The sequence below is a fragment of the Pantherophis guttatus genome, chromosome 1, assembly GCF_059756535.1.
Source record: "Pantherophis guttatus breed Tessera chromosome 1, ASM5975653v1, whole genome shotgun sequence".
NCBI lineage: Eukaryota > Metazoa > Chordata > Lepidosauria > Squamata > Colubridae > Pantherophis > Pantherophis guttatus.
In genome coordinates, this window is record NC_142063.1 from 231222820 (window position 1) to 231242048 (window position 19229).

The window sequence follows — 19229 nt, forward strand, 5'->3', positions numbered from 1 at the left end:
AGTATTTTTCTTTTCCTGTTATGATTTTTCTATATATTGTTGTACCTGATAAATATATTAGTTGGTAATTACATATTTGTTTCTTTCTATGTGTTTATTCTGGTGGGATAAAATATAAAATATGACTTCCTTATATATAACATATTAAACACCAAGGCAAATTCAAACATTTGAAATACATTTTTAAGATATTAACAGACCAATCAAAGACAATAAATGAAATGATTTTTATAGATACTAGCAATAATTTCCAGTATTTAATGTTGAAAGTACAGTACCAATATTTAGGTAATGGTTGAAGAAATAAACTCTATGGGTTTTATGCTTTGATTTTTTTTGATATTGTATTAAATAATATTAATAATGGGGGTGTTGGATGGCCATATAAATTTGTTCAATAAATAAAGTAATTGATGTTTTTTATATTTTAAGCAACTTATCATTTTATGGATATGCAAAACAATAATTCAGGTGCTACAAAACAACTTTTGAAGCCCATACAAAATCATAATTGTGTTCATACTATATATGTATATGTATGTGTATGTGTATGTGTATGTGTATGTGTATGTGTATATATATATGTATATGTATATGTATATGTATATGTATATGTATATGTATATGTATATGTATATGTATATGTATATGTATATGTATATGTAGGTCTTTGGTTATTCGGGTCTTCTCCCACGTAAAATTGGAAGTGTCTTGGCGACGTTTCGATGAAGTCTCATTCGTCATCTTCAGGCTGGTGTTCTCGGCTTCGTGTTTCAGGAGCTCCTGGAAGTACGAAGCCGAGAACACCAGCCTGAAGATGACGAATGAGACTTTGTCGAAATGTCGCCAAGACACTTCCAATTTTACGTGGGAGAAGACCCAAATAACCAAAGACCTACATACAAACACCCGCGAAAACCTGAGAAAATATATATATATGTGTATTTTTATATATATATATATAATATATATATATATATAAACTAATGCAGTCTCCTTCACTAATGCATATGTGCAACCTAACCCTACGCTTTTCATTACAAATGAGATATTTGCTGCTTCTTTACAGTTTAGAGGCCATACTGTGTAGCCTCTTTTTAGGCAGCGGAGTTGGTTCATAGAGGTATGAACAAAGAAGAAATATTCTAGGGATAAAAATTAGGCATTTGCAGTTGTGAATTCTATCTCCTAGTCAACCCCTGCCCCCAAAAATTGGGCCCTAAAATTATTCCAGAGTAGTATGGGATGTGAAATGGGGAACTCAGCTGCTTCTCCTTCTACGTTGATAATCTTCTATCCAAGTCCATTTGTTTCCTGCTGAACATACTTCCTAGCCTTATATTAGTAGACTGCTCCTTCCATATTTGGACTTTCTTTGTGAGTTCCTACAGAATATCACTTTGGAATAAATTTGAAAAAAATGCCCACTTCCCATTCTGTTCATAGAACAGGTTTTAATTTGATACCTTCCAAAGTTCAGTCTCTAATTGTTAAAGCTTTGAAGTTAACTTCAGAGAATAATGGGTTTTGTTCCTCACAATGTAATATTGGATGGACCAAAAAATTTAAGTAATAACTGTATTGTTATAATCTGACTTTTGTTTTGTTTTTTATAACCTTTGAAATAACAATGTTCCTTCTGTATTTACCTTATCTTTTTTAAAAAATTTCATTTAAAAAGTTGTCAGGCTAAAACTCAAATGTGTTTGACTAGGAAATACTTTATCAGTAGCACATTTAGTGGCTACAAATATGGACTTTTCCTTGGATGTTACTAGTTTATTCTGATAACAGTTTGCTATTATTTTGAACGAGTATTGATGAAATTTTGATTGAATATTTTTTACTTTTTAGAGTCAGAAAATGATACTAGAGATATTAATTTAAAAACTTCTGAACTTACAAAGTGTGAATGGTGTAGTGTACGCAAATTGCCAGTGGTTTTCTTGCAAACTGTACCTGCTGCCTGCCAAAGTTTAAGATCACATCTGAAGATGAATAGGGAAAAAGATAATGTATGGTATGATTGTAAAGGAGCAAGTAAGTAAATTTTGTTATGATATCCTTTTTTAAGAATTTTATGAGCAGACTAAAATATGATAAACTAGATTAGTTTTCATGCTGTTTTCTGAAAATATATAAATAATACAAGGTTCGTTGTCTCTGTGATTCATAAACGTGGGTTGTGCATTTTCGCAGAGCCCTTTTGGAATTTTCTCGAGCCTATAAATTTCTTGGCAATAATCCTTATATCCATATGTGCTTTGTAGATAATGCCTCATTAGGCATTATCATGCTGAACAACCTTATTTTTTACCATCGTAGCAACAGCACCTTTGGAATCTGAATTTTTAGACTTCTAGATTATTTTTCCTTTTTGCTAATGCCAATAATAATTTATTTCTTTGGGTTAATAGAAAGTTTAGCTGTAAATAATGGTAAAGCATATATACTAGTTTTATATTCTTATAAGAGATTCTTACTTTTGAATAATAAAATAGTCTGATGATGTAAACTATTTTGGCAAGAGCCTAGTAAAAGCAAACTAAACTATTCTATTTAAAAAGAGTATTTGTGAATTCAGCATTCTGAAATTTACAGAAGTTAAATGTATGTTCAATGGAACAACATTAGATTAAGAAGTATTGTCTTTAAGACAATAGTTATCAGATTATTTTTCATCCAGCAGTTCAGAGATATTTGAGTACAGTACAAATGTGTTTGTGGACATGTTGTATTAACCCCAGTCTGCCCTTTTGCTCAAATAAATTAGATGACTAACATGCAAATATTGTGTTCAAAACACACAGATGAATATATCAATGCAACATGTAGCCTCTTCATGTGGAGATTCTTTAATATTATTGATCAAGGCCTTTTGTTTGCAATTATCTATTTCTACAGAACAACATGTAAACCTAAAAGAGAATTTTGATTGCAGCATATGTTATAATATTAAATTTATAATAAATTCATGGACTTTTAACAAAACATTTTTCTTTTTTTCATAGATCCAGAAGAACAATACATCATTTTAATTTTTGAGACAAGTCTTGATCCTCATGCAAATGCAATATTTGAAAAAATAATAAGTGAAATTGGTATCAGGAACAACATTTCTGAATTTTTCGTGAAAATTACTTTTGAAGAAGCAAACAGTAGGCTTGTGGCCTTTACAAAATCTTTTGAAGATACTAGAGGAAGCGGTGGTCCTAAAGAAAGCAAAACAAAACATGTAACTCTTAAAAAATTATTATTTCCATTATTTTATTCATAATATTGTCTAAAATATTCCATTAAAGAAAATACAAACCTATTTTTAGATTATGTATAGGCTGAAAAAATGTAAAATATTTTATTGGTTTTTATTATAAAGATTTAAAAGCTAGAAAAATCTGAAGGAGCCAGTCTATCACAGGAGAGAAATATTCACATCATACTTCGTTCCTGGTTTGTTTCTCCTCTGTTTCTTTTACTGGTACCTGTAACATGCTAGTAAGATAAGATTGTTCTTCCTGCCTGGTTTCTGTTTAGGTCTGTGGGCTTGTGTGTTTTAGATTGCTGAAGATTTTTTTAAAATCTACAGATAGGGTTGCTATTGTTGTTTTGTATTGTTTGAGAGGTGGGTTAGATTTTTTTAAAATCTCATCTTTGTTATGTTTATAAGTAACTTAAAGTGACAAAACATACATAATATTTTTCCCTCCTCCTGTTTTCCACACAATGTCAGCTCTGTGGGATGGGTTAGGCTAGAAAAGAGTGACTGGTCCAAGGTTACCTAGCCGGTTTTCATTCTTAAGGCAGGAATAGAACTCAGTGTCCTGGTTTCTAGGCCAGCACCCTAACCAGATGTGTTGCATTTTTTTCCTATTTGTGTTCATGTGTAGGGGTGAAGTGTTTTGTTCATGCGAATTATTATGAGGATCATCATCTTTTTGTTTTAATATTTTATCTGTATTTCTATTTTCTGGTTTTGTTTTGGTGATTATTTGGGAGGAGGGGTATATATTGTTCTTATTTGCCTGTCCTAGTATGCTAAGTGTATTTGTAGAATTTGAGGGCAGTGAAGCTGGGTATTTAATTTGGGATGTGTGTGCATGTATGTGTATGCGTGCAGATACACACATTTTCCGTTTTCAATATTATTTTTCTTTTGTTTTATACTACGTTTCTGAAGTACATTTGGCATTTGGAAGTAGAGCTCCAGCTCTGCTTTATATTTGAGGAGGAACTGCTAGGGGGAAAGGAAAAGAAGAAAAGAAGACAGTTAAACTTGAGGAATGGTTCTGTTAATGATTGCTGTTGTGAATCGATGGGAGGTTTGCTATGTCACATAAACCAAGAGGAAGCCAGGATTTAGTGTTCAGACATAATGATTGCAATACACACATTTCACCAAGTCTCTCTGGAGAAAGACTCAGCCTTTTCCCTCATCAGAAACGGGGTTAAGGACTGTGGCATCCATTACATTAAAAGTGACATGTGTGGCTGACAGCATCATCACATGCTGCAATTACACACTTGATTCACAATGTGACATTTTAAAACTTCCACACAAAGTTCCATATTAAGTGAATATCACTAGCCTGTCAAATTTTTCAACTGCCCCCTCCCTTTTTTAAAAAAAGTTTTCTGAGCATATAATATAGAGAACTGTGTTTTAAACAGATTAGGATTGTTAGCTAGATTTGGAGAGAGTGTGAAGTGGGTAAGGAAATGAGGAGCACACATATTTATAAACAATAGTACATAAAGCTGAAAATGAAGCTGGGAATAGTGCCTGAAGTGATATCCAAATGAGCCACTGTTATTATAATTTATTTTATTGTATTTCAATAATTGCTTAAGAAAAATAAAAGGTGTGTAATATTGTTTCTTTGTCAGCAAGGATTTAAATATGTTATGACACTTGTTTGTTAATTTTCTTAAGGTTGTCTCTGATTCTAAAATGCAGCTGCAAAATGCAACACAGTTCCAGTTCTTTGAAGATGATGAAAGTGGAGAGCCACATACCGTCTTCATTGGTCCTATAGAAAAGTAAGAGTTAGTTCTACTTTTTGTTATTTCTTAACATTATATGACTTAACATTCAGCTTACTTGATATTTGTTTTTTTGCAGGTTGATAGTTTATCCACCTCCTCCAGCAAAAGGGGGTATTTCTGTGACCAATGAAGATCTTCATTGTTTAAATGAAGGAGAATTTTTAAATGACGTAATAATTGATTTTTATTTAAAGTAAGTTGTGTAGTGTCCATTTCATGTAGATAAAGATAATTGAGAAACCTCTTAAATATTAAAATCCAACATTCACAGCTAAGTAAAACCTTTGTTAGAACTAATCAAAATAACACAGAAGAGGGTTTAAGGTTTTGAGTTCTCCAGAACTCTTTATCTGGCACAATATTAATAAACAAATAGGGGAGAACAGGGGTATTTAAAAAGTGTTTACTTTTTTGCATGTCTTTTGGTTAGTGATTTTGTAGTTTATGCAGACTGTTTCGAATGGTTACTTTCCCATACTCTGAAAAAGCAAAATATTAGCTCTCCGTTTATCTCTTACCACAATTGATATATTAAGCTTTTTCGGCACTGTTATTGTAAAGACCAAAGATTTGGGTTCCCTTGAAAAAATATTATTTTAAATGTTTTTTTCCCAAATTGATCATGATATTATTGTAGCTGAATAATAATCCAAGAAGCAAATGATTTTTGAGAATTATTACATTAAACTAGTATTGGAACTATGTTCTGAAACTTGTTTCAAAGTTTCAATGCATTTGGATGCTCCACCTCATTCAGTAATGTCAACACTTCATAGGCCCTGTTCTGGTTGGAACGCAGAGGCAAAATAGTTCATATTGTTCAAATAAAAGATTTGAAATATTACTTTTAAAAACATTTAAAGCAAATTGCAGTTTGTGGTTTTAGTTTTTAACTTTGTTCCAAATATGTTGTGTATTCTCTATTTCAAAATAAAGGTATCTGGTGCTAGAAAGGTTAAAAAAAGAAGATGCAGATAGGATTCATGTGTTCAGTTCCTTTTTTTACAAACGCCTTAATCAAAGAGAGAGAAGGAACCTTCAAGAAACTTCAAAGCTCACGTAAGTCTAGCTGAAAGATGTTTGTAAAATCAAATTTTGTCTAACAAAAAAGGTGGTCCTCAACTTATGACCACAATTGGGCCCAAAATTTCTGTTGTTAAATGAGACATTTGTTAAGTGACTTTTGCTCTATTTTACAACCTTTCTTGCCACAGTTAAGTGAATCACTGCAATTGCTAGTAACAATGAATTATTGAATCTGGATTAACTGAATCTGGCTTCCCCATTGCCTTTGATTGTCAGAAGGTCGCAAAAGGTGATCACATCACACACACACACACACACACACACACACACACACACACACACGGGACACTGCAACCTTCGTAAATATGAACCAGTTGCCAAGCATCTGAATTTTGATCACATGACCATGGGGTCGCTAAAATGGTTATAAGTGTGAAAAACAGTCATGAGTCACTTTTTTCAGTGTTGTCGTAAGTTCGAACGGTCACTAAACGAACTGTTGTAAGTCAAAGATTACCTGTAGTTGTTTATGTAAAGCCAATTCATACAATTTAATATATTTTTGATTTGATGTTGGGATCCAATAACATCTAGGGGATTCTAGATTAGACAAATGTGCTAATATGAGTTCCTGTATGGAAGATGGAATATTAATCAATCAATCAATTGCACATGATTGCAGACAGGTGCAAGTCTTGATTGAGCTGAGAAAAACTGAAGGACTTCAGGTTCTTGACGTTTATATATAAAATGCTAAACTAGATTGTAGCAGATCATTATACAGCGTCTGATGATTTATTTACTTTAAATTGAGTAGTATAAAAATGAACATATCTATCCACTGATGGGATTCAAATTTCTTTACTACCGGTTCTGTGGGTGTAGCTTGATGGTCATGTGATTGGGTGGGCATGACTGGGTGGGCTTTGACTGGGTGGGGATGGCCAACTTGACATCACTCACATCGAGGGGTGCCTCGCCAGGCCCCTCCCCTCCCAGCCACTCCTTGTCACGCTGAGCCTCAACGTATCTATAGTTCTGTAAAAATGTTGTTCACCTTTTTTCGATTTTATTATCTGCATCTACATACTATAGATGTACTTTCATAGACCACTGAAAGGAGGAAATGGCTCACATGCTTTGCCCAAGAGTGTGATAGGCAGGCTTTTGAGGGGCTGCCACAAAGAAGGGGGGCAATATATTTTCCAAAGAAGCAATAGATGGAAACTGAACAAAGAGAGAAGTAACCTAAAACTAAGGAGAAACTTCCTAACAGTGAGAACAATTAACCAGTGGAACTACTTGTCTCCAGACATTCTGGGTGCTTGATCACTGGAAGTTTTTAAGAAAAGTCTGGACAGCCATTTCTCTGAAATGGTATAGGGTCCCCCCCAAAGTCCCTTCTAAGTGTTATTCTGTTATTCTGACACCTTTCCCAGGCCCTCCACTCAGATTTTGGCATCATCCGTTTTCCTGCTGAGCAGAGGGTAGGACTAGAAGACTTCAGAAGTCCCTTGCAACTCTGTTATTCCATTATTCCTGAGACATACACACACACACAATTTAAGCAAATTCCCTTGTTTTGGAGACTTTAGAACCAGAAGGTACCTTGGAGCAGAGGTGGGCTGCAAATTTTTTAACAACCAGTTCTGTGCTCTAATGACTGGCTGGGCAGGGGGTGTGACAAAACTCAGCCTCCTGCAGCACTCTGCCAGTCAAAACGGGGCGCGGGGGTTAATTACAAAATGTGGACTTTGCTTTGTGACATCCAGACCCAGTGAGCAAGGGGTGTGAACTGCACAGAAAATACACTTTTGTTTGGTTATGAAGAAATATCCCCAAAATCAGATGTACAGTAAACTTTTAACTATACATCTTCCTAGCAAACAGCAATTTTTGAAGTTCCAGATAAAGAGTTTTAGGATGAGTAACCACAGTTTGCATGTTTCAGGTTCCTAAAGGAATGCTGGGAAACCGTATTTTAAAGAACATTTGAGGGAGGGGTGCAGAATAGCCCTTCTCTGCCTGAGGCTGTAGAGACCTGACACCAATCAAAACACTGTTTGTGAAGCAACTGATCAACACTGACAGGGAAAAGCCACTAGTACAGTATATGAAAATAAGAGCAAACTCCACTCCCTTCTATTACCTTGTTTGGTAATGGGGCTAATGCAAGGCCCTTGTTGATTGGCTGCCAAGCCCCAGTCCCTGAAGCTGCTCATTCGAACTAGCCAGTCACCAGCAAGCAGTCTGGACCCAAACTAAGCCTGACCAGACTGGGAAAAACTAAGCCTTCAGGCCAGGGGTGAAATCTAAAATTAGTTACTACTGGTTCTGTGGGCATGGCTTGGTGGTGGTGGTGAGTAATGTGACTGGGTGGGTGTGGTCAACTTTTTTTTTTTAACTTTTTACTTTTAAAAGCATATTTCTACAACCACTTCGGCCGAAGAGATTGCAGAAAAAAATGCTTTTAGAAGCCTCTGACGATCAGGCAACTCAGCTGGGATCGCCAGAGGCTTTTAAAGGCATTCTTTTTTCTACAACCTCTTCAGCCAAAGAGGCTGTAGAAAAAATGCTTTTAAAAGTAAAAAAACAGCCTCTGATGATTGCGCAGTTCAGCTGGGCATGGGGGGGGGGGGCAGGGATTTTTGCTACCGGTTCTCCGAACCACCCGCCACCATCGCTACTGGATCGGGCGATTCGGTCCGAACCGGGAGCATTTCACCCCTGCTTCAGGCCCTCATGGCAGAGAAGCCAGACTTTTATTCAGATGGGAAAAGCTGTTTTCCTTACATCTCACGTTCTTACAGCTTCACCATCATCTGAATAAAATACTTGGGCTTCTCTGCCATGTGACTCAGTCTCTTCTGCAGCTCTTTGAAAAGTAAATACAGTAAAGCCATAGGAAATGGGGTGGGAAGGGCGGCCCCAGGAACTCTTCATTTCGGCCTGTAACAGGCCGGGGGAGTCCTCGGAAGGCCCTGTAACAGACCGTTCGCACTGGCAAAGAGGTGAAGGAAGGCTCACCAGACAGGCAGGTAGCTGGGCCATGTTGGAGGCAGCGGAGAATGACAAAGGAAGGCTCAGCAGGGATCTGCGCCGTGTGGGAGGCTGGGGCGAAGGCAGGCAAGCTGGCTGGCCCGCAGAGACAGTGTGGTCGAGGCAAGCAGCCAGCCAGCAGCAGCAGCTATGCTGGGTGAAGCGGGCAAGATGACGAGTGACTGGGTGGGGTGGGCATGGCCAGTCAGAATTTTTCCTACCGGTTCACCCGAACCGCCCAGAACCAGCTGAATCCCACCACTGTATCTATCGATAAATGAAGAATACCAATCATATACTATAGCTAGCATGCGTACTTTGACAAATTATTTTCAACTTTCATATCTAATTATACTGCAAAATGACCCTTTTTGAAGTATGGATACTATTAAAATATAGTAATTAATAAATTATCATTATAGATAGAAAAATAATACCGTATTTTCAGAGTATAAGATGCACCTTTTTTCCTCCAAAACGAGGGTGAAATCTGGGTGCATCTTATACTCCGAATGTAGTCCCACCCAGTTTCTTAAATGGAGGTTTCAGAGGCTGAAAAAAGCATCAGAAATGAAGCTTCAGAAAGAAGCCCCCAAACAGAGCTTCAGAAAAAAAGCCTCCAAACAGAGCTTCAGAGGCTTTTTTTTCTGAAGTTCTGTTTCGGAGGCTTTCAGAGGCAGAAAAGAACGTTTTTTCTGAAACAGAGTTTCAGAAGTTTCAGAGGCAGAAAAAAAAGCAAGGCACAGAGCTCACAACCAAGGAACCTAAAATTCACCTCTGGGAACAGCTGATTGGGGGTATTCTGGGAGGCCGATCCACCTGCCAGTCAGCTTTTTTCTTATTTTCCTCCCCAAAAACTAAGGTGCATGTTATACTCCGAAAAATACGGTTTTTCGTATTTTCAGAAGATATTTCCTAAATATCTTCTGAAAAATTATAAACACATTTCATTTTCTGTTAATTTATTCACAGAATTCAGCAGAAACGGCATGGTCGAGTAAAAACATGGACACGACATGTTGATATCTTTGAAAAAGATTTTATTTTTGTTCCTCTTAATGAAGCGTAAGTAGAATAATGTGTAGAGCATTGGAATTTCATTTATTTTGGTAGAATCCACACATTGTATATTATTTCTTTTAACAGTAATTACTTATTGAGCATAATATATGAAAATAACTAAAAACATACATACATTTATATAATTTATGTGTAAGGTAATGTCAGGGTATGTAGGTATGTATCAGCTGTAAGCTGATGGAAGATTGTAAGTGGAGGCAATTGAAAGCTGATGCAATGGGAATGAGGCAGCAGGGTTACTGCTACTTTAAGAAGCTAGGTAAGAAGCTGCCTATATAAGGGAAGCCATTAGAAGGCGTTTCCTTCTCCTGTTTTCTCTCATCATGTATCTTATTGCTCTCCTTGTGTCAGTAGCTGTATGATAAGGTATTTACCACGTATAAGTCTGTATATATTTAGCTCTAGATAAAACCACTATTAATTATCTAAAAGCTCTGTGTGCTGTGTTTTGCTCCTGGGTTTATCTCATACTAGTTACGCTGCCAAAACTCTGACAGGCAAATTATAAAACATAGTTTACAAATCACAGTAGTTGTGTTCAGAACCAAACATATACATTCTGATGTAATATGGTGTGTATGCCATATGGACCTATGATGGAGAGATCCTCAAAAGCTCTAGATCTTTTGAGATTTTGCCTTTTGGTTTGCCACTCTTTGCTCTGAGCGTTCACAGGCTTCCCCTTCTCTTTTTTCACATACAAAAAGGGAATTCTTTAATACACACACTGATTGTTATGTCTCACAGATAATCTCTAAAAGCAACCATAGTGTTCATTGCCCTTGAGGAATTTGTGAAGCAGCATCCCACTTTGTACAGAAAAAAACCCAAAGATTTTTCCTGCTCTTTTCCACTTCAAACTTGAGGGGGATAGAATGAGTTACAGTGACATGCCTCAATATACCTGACAGCTGTTCTTAACATCTTTGTGGCAAGAAGTAAACCATATTCCTTTCTCTTCCAGCTCTTAACAGGAAGAAATTAAATGAGATATATGCTCTAAATCTATTCTTGGAGACTGATTCATGATTAGATAACAAAATATCTCTGAATGGGCAGGCCTTATTTGCTGGCCTCCCATTTTAGTTCTAAAGTTAGACCAAGACAGATGAGCAGGTGGTTTTTTGCTTGATGTTGTGTTGAAATATAGCATATCAGGAAGAAGAGGTAGGGTAGCATTGTGAAAATGTATTGGATACTGTTAGAACATGTTATGAAGATACCTTTTAAATTCCTTTGTTGTTCTTTTTCACTTGCAGTGCCCACTGGTTCTTGGCTGTCATCTGTTTTCCAGGTTTAGAGAAACCAATATATGAGGCTAACCCGTATTATCAGGAAAATGTATCTATACAGGTTAAGTCTTCTTCTTTAGATCAAGATAGAAGTGCTTCATCTCCTGTATGCGCTGAAATGGATCTATTACAGCAGTCCCCTCTAACAAGGAAATTGTTCATCAAGAAACATATTGCAGAATTAACTGACACAAACACAGATTCGGAGGAGAGTGAACTATTATACTGCAAAAGAAACTCTTCTGAGAAAAGTGGCTTTAAAAAATTAAATCATTTGAACACTGTAGAAGAATTCAGGACTATGGAATCCATATGTCCTAAACATGATCTGAAAACTTCAGAGGCAAATGGAATGCAAAATGAACATAAAATTCATATCCAAGCTAGTGGTATGTAGTCTTGTCTATTCAATTTTGTTTTAGTATCAGGAATTTTAAAAAGTACAAAAATGTTGTACTTTAGGAACAGATTGATCAACTGTAATTTAGAGCATAATTACCATATTTTTTGGACTATAAGACACACCGGTGTATAAGACGCACCAAGATTTCAAAGAGGTAAGCAAGAAAAAAAAAGTTTTTTGCCCTCCCCAGCCCATAGGAGCACTCTGCAGGTGTCCCAAAGCCTCTGTGCCCTGTTTTTGCAAAAAAAGGGGCTGTTTTTCGCAAAAACGGGATGCGCGGGGTGGGTCTTCAGGAGGCCAAAAATGGCTACATTCCGTGTATAAAATGCACCGTTTCCATCCTCTTTTAGGGGGGAGAAAAGTGTGGTAGGCATTTATGGGTATGTATACATAATTGCATTTCATGAACAAACCATTTTAATGTTGAAGTGTGCTCAAGTCAGAAATTATCGAAACATTTTGTTTTTGTACAGGTAGATATATATTTAATATATTTATGTTATTTAATTTTATATATTTAAAATTATTTTAGGTTACCTTTCTAAGCAATGTCAGGTCGATCTCATGTTGGATTCTAGGTACAGAAGATCCAAAGCTTTCTTGAAAGCTTCCAAGATAGCATGATTGAGAGGACATTCTCCATCTGAGAATGCCTAGAAAACTAGCTAGTGGCCAGCTGGATGCACCTTACGTTTAAGGACTGTTGCTCCCCATCAACTAGTATTTAAAAAATACTGCCTATGATTTAAGAAGCAGCAAATAGTTGTCAGCATTACTAGTCACTGATCATCTGATTTTCAATGAATTGATTCGGTCCCCTTTTAAAAACATCCAAAGTGCTTAACAGTATTTCAACTGCTAGCAGTAAATCCCATAAGTTTCACTATGGGCTGTATATAAATGAGTGTTCTTCTGTTGTTCCAAATTTCCTTGCATTTAACTTCAATGGATGATTTGAAGTTCCAGTATTGAGTGAGAGACAAATTTTTTCTCTTTCTGTGTTACCTATGTTATGCATACTTTTATATGACTATCAACTATTTTATATCCTTTTTTGTTCCAGGCTAAATAAGACCCTATTGCTGCAATCTTTTTTCACAACAGAGCTGTTCTAACTGCCTAAATTTCTTGATTGCCTTGTTGCATCTTTTCTAGCTCTGAAATATCTTTCTTAAGCCTCAAAGACTGCTCCAAGTGCAATCTCACAATAGATTTGTATAAGATCATTATATCACCTGTTTTATTTTCATTTTCCTTCTAATAATTTTAAGTATTCAGTTTACCATTTTTATTGTAGCACATTGGATGGATATTTTCATAGAATTGTTCACAGGAATTCTTAATACCCCTTTCATCTGATCTTTCTTCTGAAAAATCTGTTCTTTGTCCTTAGTAACAGAAAATTCAGTTTTCTTACTATTTCCCTATCTTCCTTTAGTATATCTTTAATACTTTTTGACATCCAGTGGCCTCCATGTTCAATTTCCTTGTCCAAATGCATTTCAACTTTTTATTATTAACTTAATTTTATTTGTCATGTACAAGGGTTTTGTTTTATGTATTTTGCATTCTTTATCAGCTCTTTGCATATTATTTGCCTTTCCTCATTTTAGCAACATTTTCTGTTTTTTTGAAGAAGGTCTTTTAAAAGATCTCTGAATTGCTCATAAGCTATTGTAGCATTATTCTAGACTTGTGATATTTTTCTGATCTGAATAGATAGTAACTTATTCAAACAAGATCAAACAAAGATGGAAGAAGTATATTGAATTTTTGTACAGTAAGGATATCAATATCCAAGATGTGTTAGAATCTATTCTTAATTTGAGGTCTGCATTTTACCTCAGTTTCTCTTAAGAATTTTGAATAACTTCAAGTGATTGTGAAAAGAATTGGCCTTTTTGACTTTTGCTTTGATCCATTCATTTTTTTTAAAAAAAGTATATATGACCACCCATATGATGTGACTTTTTTTAAAATCAATCTCTTTTTTTAGTTTTTTTTGCAGTAAATATAACTGCTGTTTTTTAGGTAAATTGTCTACTTGCTTCGGGGTTCCCAGTTGCTTCAGGCTTCCTTGGAGCGTCATCTTCCTGTTTTAAGAGCCATGTTCTTTATGATTATAGAGATATTTTATGGGATGGGATAATACCGTTCCTCCCAGTGACTTTTGTCACCAATCTCTCCCATCTTTCCCAACTTCTCCAGTTCTGTTACCTTGGCCATAAGGGAATAGACCTGCTTTCTAAGAGTCAGGAAGTCATTGCATCGTGTATGACTTCTGTCCAGATTCTGTCTGGAATCGTATAAATTGATAAAAGTTCACAAAATAGCATTGCAGATAACTATATGTATATAGGGTTTTATTAGGATTTATGTAGAGGGACAATCAGTTTTCTTAATGTATCAGGAAGAGAGAGGGTCTAAAATCCTGACCAACTTGCTGTCTGCCAAACATGTATGGAACCTTAATTTGTTAGTCTGTTTCATTGCAATGTATAATAAAATATAATGGTAACATATGGAAGAAAAGTAAAAGCTACTTAGTCTTGATCAATATATAAACATGATCTTGATATAACCTCTTTGGGGCTTAGGTGTGTCTAGTGTGATGTGGAGGCTTGTAGACACAAGTAGGACTTGTATAGGCCAAATGTGTTCTCCAGTTTTCGCATTATAGGTAATAAGAGTTATAAACAGTCAAACCATTTCTGGTGCCTGTCAATAAAAAGTAAATTTGTTCATATGGAATACATGGAAAATTTTCTCACAGTGAATAATCAGAATTCTTTTCACAAGAAGACAGGCCGCTGCTGTGATCTTTCACATATTGAACTTCCGTATTTTTCGGACTATAAGACACTCCGAAGTATAAGATGCACCTAGCTTTTGGGGAGGAAAGCAAGAAAAAAAAATCTGCCTCTGCCTCCCAGCAATTTGTCTCCTTATAGTAAACAGCATGGTCAGCTTCAGCACAGCCTGATTTAGCATGAACAGCTGATTGGCGGTTGGATCTGCCTCCCGGAATACCTCCTATCAGCTGTTCCAGGCTGCGGGGATTGCTGCTGCTGATCGGCGCTGTCACCTATCACTGCCTCCGCGTGCCCCATTTTTGACCTCTGCGTGCCCTATTTTCAGCCCATTCTGGGCAGCAGGGATCACTGCCACTACTATCCCCACAACCTGGAACAGCTGATAGGCCGATCCAACCACCAATCAGCTGCTCGTGCTAAATGAGGCTGTGCTGAAGCTGACCACACTGTTTGCTGCAAGGAGGTAAATTAGTGGGAGGCAGAGGCTGGCAGGTGGGGGCCAGCGGGTGGGTGGGGCTTCAGCAACATTCCCTGTATAAGACGCACAGACATTTTCACCCACTTTTTTGGGGGGGGGGGGATGATGTGTCTTATACTCCGAAAAGTACGGTATTCTGTGCTGTTCTCTCCATTTAATATAGCTAGTAGTAATAATAATTCTTCTTTTTTGAGAATTTGTTTTCTTGAAATCTAGAACATTAGGGATGGAATTTATAATTGAAGCTGCAGCCTGGTAGCCACTTACCTGGGTGTTAATTGCCATAAATTGCAAGAATCCAGGTTCCCAATAGTTATGAGTAAGGTTGCTGATGGTAATGGTTAATGAGGAAGTTTAAATTTGTCAAACAAAGCTAAATCGTTTTTAAGAAGAATGATTTATGTTAAAAAAAATATGCTCTATTCCTTTGGAGATTTAACCTTTTTGGCCTAGTTATGATAATGTTTCTTTATGCTCTTTTCTTTATATTGTTTCGTTAATCTTCATGATTAATACAGATGGTTTACAGAAAATCAGGCTAAACTGTAGCGAAAAATCTGCTGACAGCAATAAACTAAATGAAGATGAGCTCATAGATTTTTCAGAAGACCAAGATAACCAGGTAAAGCATCTAAAACAACGTGGTTAGGTAACTGTTATTTTTGTACACAGAATAAGCTTTTCCAACGTTTTAAAAACAGTGAAAACAAGTAGAAATGAGTATAATACGGTACAAGTAGAATGCGTGTAGTAATCATTATTTCAACAGCTTGTTAAAATGATTGTATTTTAAAATATTGTTTGTTGTGGCATAGGTAAGGTTGAGATGATTGCAGTTTGTGAATTTGAGAGATGTACACCAGGACGTTAAACAAGCTTGCAGGCTGGGTTCAAATACATTGCTAGGCCATAAAATGGTGAGCTTGGTTTGGAGTTATTGTGTTGTATATAGACATATTAGGTAGTGGTAAATAATCTTTTTCCGTAGTTTGTCATTGGGAAACTTTATAGAATGAAGGCAGGAACCAAGTTTACATGGAACAGTTGTGTAAATACAGAATAGATGTCAGTGTACAAAGATGGGAGAAATTATTAAGAATGCATTGTTTTGAAAAGGCAGGAGAAAAAAGCCTAGGATTTAACCTTTGATCTGAGGGAGGGAGAGAGAGAAGACCGAGACTGAGACCACAGAGAGAGAGAGAGAGACTAGGCAAAGAGATCTGAATTTAAAGTAGGTTGATCTGGGCCTGTATGACTTTTCAATATCAACATAATGTATTTAAAAGCCTTTGTTATTAGTGAGTGTTAGTCAAGTTCTGGAGGCAAGTTGTTCCACTGATTAATTGTTGGAGTGTCCCATTTGCAACCTTCCTAAGGGACTTCCAACAAGTAAAGTCAATGGGGAAGCCGGATTTACTTAATGACCATTTGATTCACTTAATGACCATGCCAAAAAAAAAAGTCATGAAATCGGCCACGAATTGCTTGACAGCCCCATCACTTAGTGATTGAAGTATCAGTCCCAATTGGGGACTGATACTTCAGTCCCCAGTTGGGACTGAAGTATTAATGTGTCAAGGACTATCTGTAATGAGTTACTCAATAAACCATGGTAAAACAAGCTCTAAATTAGCAAACAGACAGAAGTTTTTTGATCACTGTTTTAAAATAAAGTAGGAAGATAACAATTGATATTGTGTCGCATTTTGTTTTATATAGTTCATTGGTGGAAATGTAAGGGTTTTGTGTGTGTGCATGCACACAAGCACATGCAAGCATGCTTAGATTTTTTTTTACTCTATCTCTGCTATATATTCATTAAAAATATTACATTCTCTAATCTCTTCTCTGGATGGCACTTTCATAATCATATTCCCACTACTATCCACTAGAAGGCAAGCTTTACCTATTTTCCTGATCACAAAAAGTACTGTACTTCCATAAAGACAGATTACTACACAGTTATTGTTGTTAAGAGAAAGTTAGGATTACTTGTAAGGTTTGATTTTATTACATTTCTTCAAGTTGGCTAGATACGATTTTTTTTCATTCATGTAGGCAACTGACTGTTACTCTTGGGTAGCAACTGCCTTACTCATGTCAGTTTTCACAAAGATACAAAGAAAAGGAAATTTCTGCTTCTTGTTCTTTGAGGAAGCCTCCACAATATAGGGTCTAGGCATATTCTATACAGCAAAGAGGTGAGGAAGTATAGGCAGTATGGCGTGGATCTGCAGAAAGACAGCAAGTATCTCAGATTTCTTTGGTTTGGTATTTTCTCAGGAAACATAGCAGTGACTTTTGCATATATTTCCCAAGCGCAGCCAGAAAGCAGATGTTACCTTTGGCTAAACTCTGTTCACCATTTACAGTTTGTCAACCATATTGCTAACCAGAGAATGGTTAGCAAAATTAACTGCAAAATTAACCACCTTTTTTAAGTATTTGAATTTACATTTTTTTTCTTCCTAATAGTTATGTAATGATGCCTTACTGCAATGTTACGTGTTCATAGATATCTCAGCTGCTCAGTTTTACCTGCAAGAATAATTATAATAATGTGCAAGATAATGGCAGTAATAGCCCAAAGGCTTCTTGGATTTGGCTATAGTCTGCTGTTGTATGCTTAAATTAAGTATTTGGAAAAGGAATTTAGTTGTAAGGAATTAGAATTCATTTTCTCAGTTGTCTTTCTCACAGCTTGGTTTGCTTTATAAAAAATGTTTCAGTAATTGTACAAAGTTTCATTCTGCATTACCAAAGTCTACAAATCAAAATGTATTATACCACCATCTGCTTTGACCCTTTTAGTTTAAAGTGGTTAAGAAGTCAACTTTTGTTTCAATATTAATTGTTTTAAATATCAAAGAGTTTAGTCTGGAAGCTCACAATTGAAGTCAAAAAGTGCTTCAATATCCTGGATAGAAAATCATAATTGTTTGACTTTTAGTTTGTTAAATCATGTACTTTTTAAAATGAAATTCACTAATAGCTAGTTTGATAATAAAAATTTCAAGTCCTTGTAGTTTGAAACATCAGATCTTTTAAGGAAAAATTAATCCAGTAAAATAAAATCCAGCTACCATCTTATACAAATGTAAGCAGAAGGCCAGCTCCACCTATAATTGCATCTGTAGCCTGGAAATTGAGTTTTTAAAGTCATCTAGATCATCAGTTTTTTTTCAGTTGGCAAACAACAACAACAACAAAAGGCTTAAATATGGTTGCTTTTCTATGTGATCTTATGCTCTTCATTACGCACAGGTTTTTAGTATTAGGCTATGTTTCAAGGATGTGCACAAAATTTAAAAAAATGTTTTTGATTTAAGCTTGGGGCATAATGTTTTGAGAGAAGATTTTGCGTTAATAATATTCTAATGAAAAAAAATCTGTAGTAGCCTCTGTTTTCTATTTTCTTCGGAACAGAATTCAAAACATTTTGGAAGTTGTGACCTTGATAAACGGGGATGTGCAGCTATCTGCTCTTAATTCTTTTTACTTTAGGTTCACAAGAGTAGTGGTAGTCCATGCTGAATATTAATCAATAACATATTTGGTGAAGGGCTTGATTTTAAACAAATAAATAAAAGAATAAAATAAAAGAAACAATGGGAAAACATCTCATCTTGATCAAGTTTTCTTTTTGGCTTTTTTGGATTATTTATTCAATAAAGCAACTTTTTTTTCTATGATGATGCTTTTGTTAACACATAGATGTAGCTGGTAGCAACAAAAGAATCGAATAAAAGTCTGCCACTGCTTTTTGGATTGCATAAATAATGTTATTCATGCTGTCAAAGAACAGCAGCAGCCTTTTATTTGTTTAATCTTTATAAGAGAACAAATATGCCCAGCATGTACTCACACCCAAAGCTCAAAAAAACTATCCCAAGCCACCAGAAAATACTTAGCAAATGAATGCTATTTTCCCCAAAGCAACAAAAGTTAGTCTGGTTTAGTTTTTATGAGGCATATAGCTGCAACCATCTACTTTCCTCCCAGTAATTTTTCCCCAGCATCATCTGAACCAATCTAAATTAATAGCAGTTAACTAG

At 35.8% G+C, this 19229-nt stretch overlaps 1 protein-coding gene across 2 annotated transcripts in view; it reads left to right on the forward strand.

Moving 5' to 3' along the window:
- SENP6 (SUMO specific peptidase 6) overlaps window positions 1–19229 on the forward strand; it is a 70326-nt gene that overhangs the window by 43230 nt on the left and 7867 nt on the right. For both annotated transcript variants that reach the window (XM_034431874.3, XM_034431875.3), the window contains 8 exons: window positions 1855–2040; window positions 3012–3235; window positions 4931–5037; window positions 5120–5236; window positions 5980–6102; window positions 10081–10173; window positions 11448–11869; window positions 15693–15796. In XM_034431874.3, the coding sequence (XP_034287765.2) occupies window positions 1855–2040; window positions 3012–3235; window positions 4931–5037; window positions 5120–5236; window positions 5980–6102; window positions 10081–10173; window positions 11448–11869; window positions 15693–15796 (1376 nt within the window). The remainder of the gene's footprint in view (window positions 1–1854; window positions 2041–3011; window positions 3236–4930; window positions 5038–5119; window positions 5237–5979; window positions 6103–10080; window positions 10174–11447; window positions 11870–15692; window positions 15797–19229) is intronic.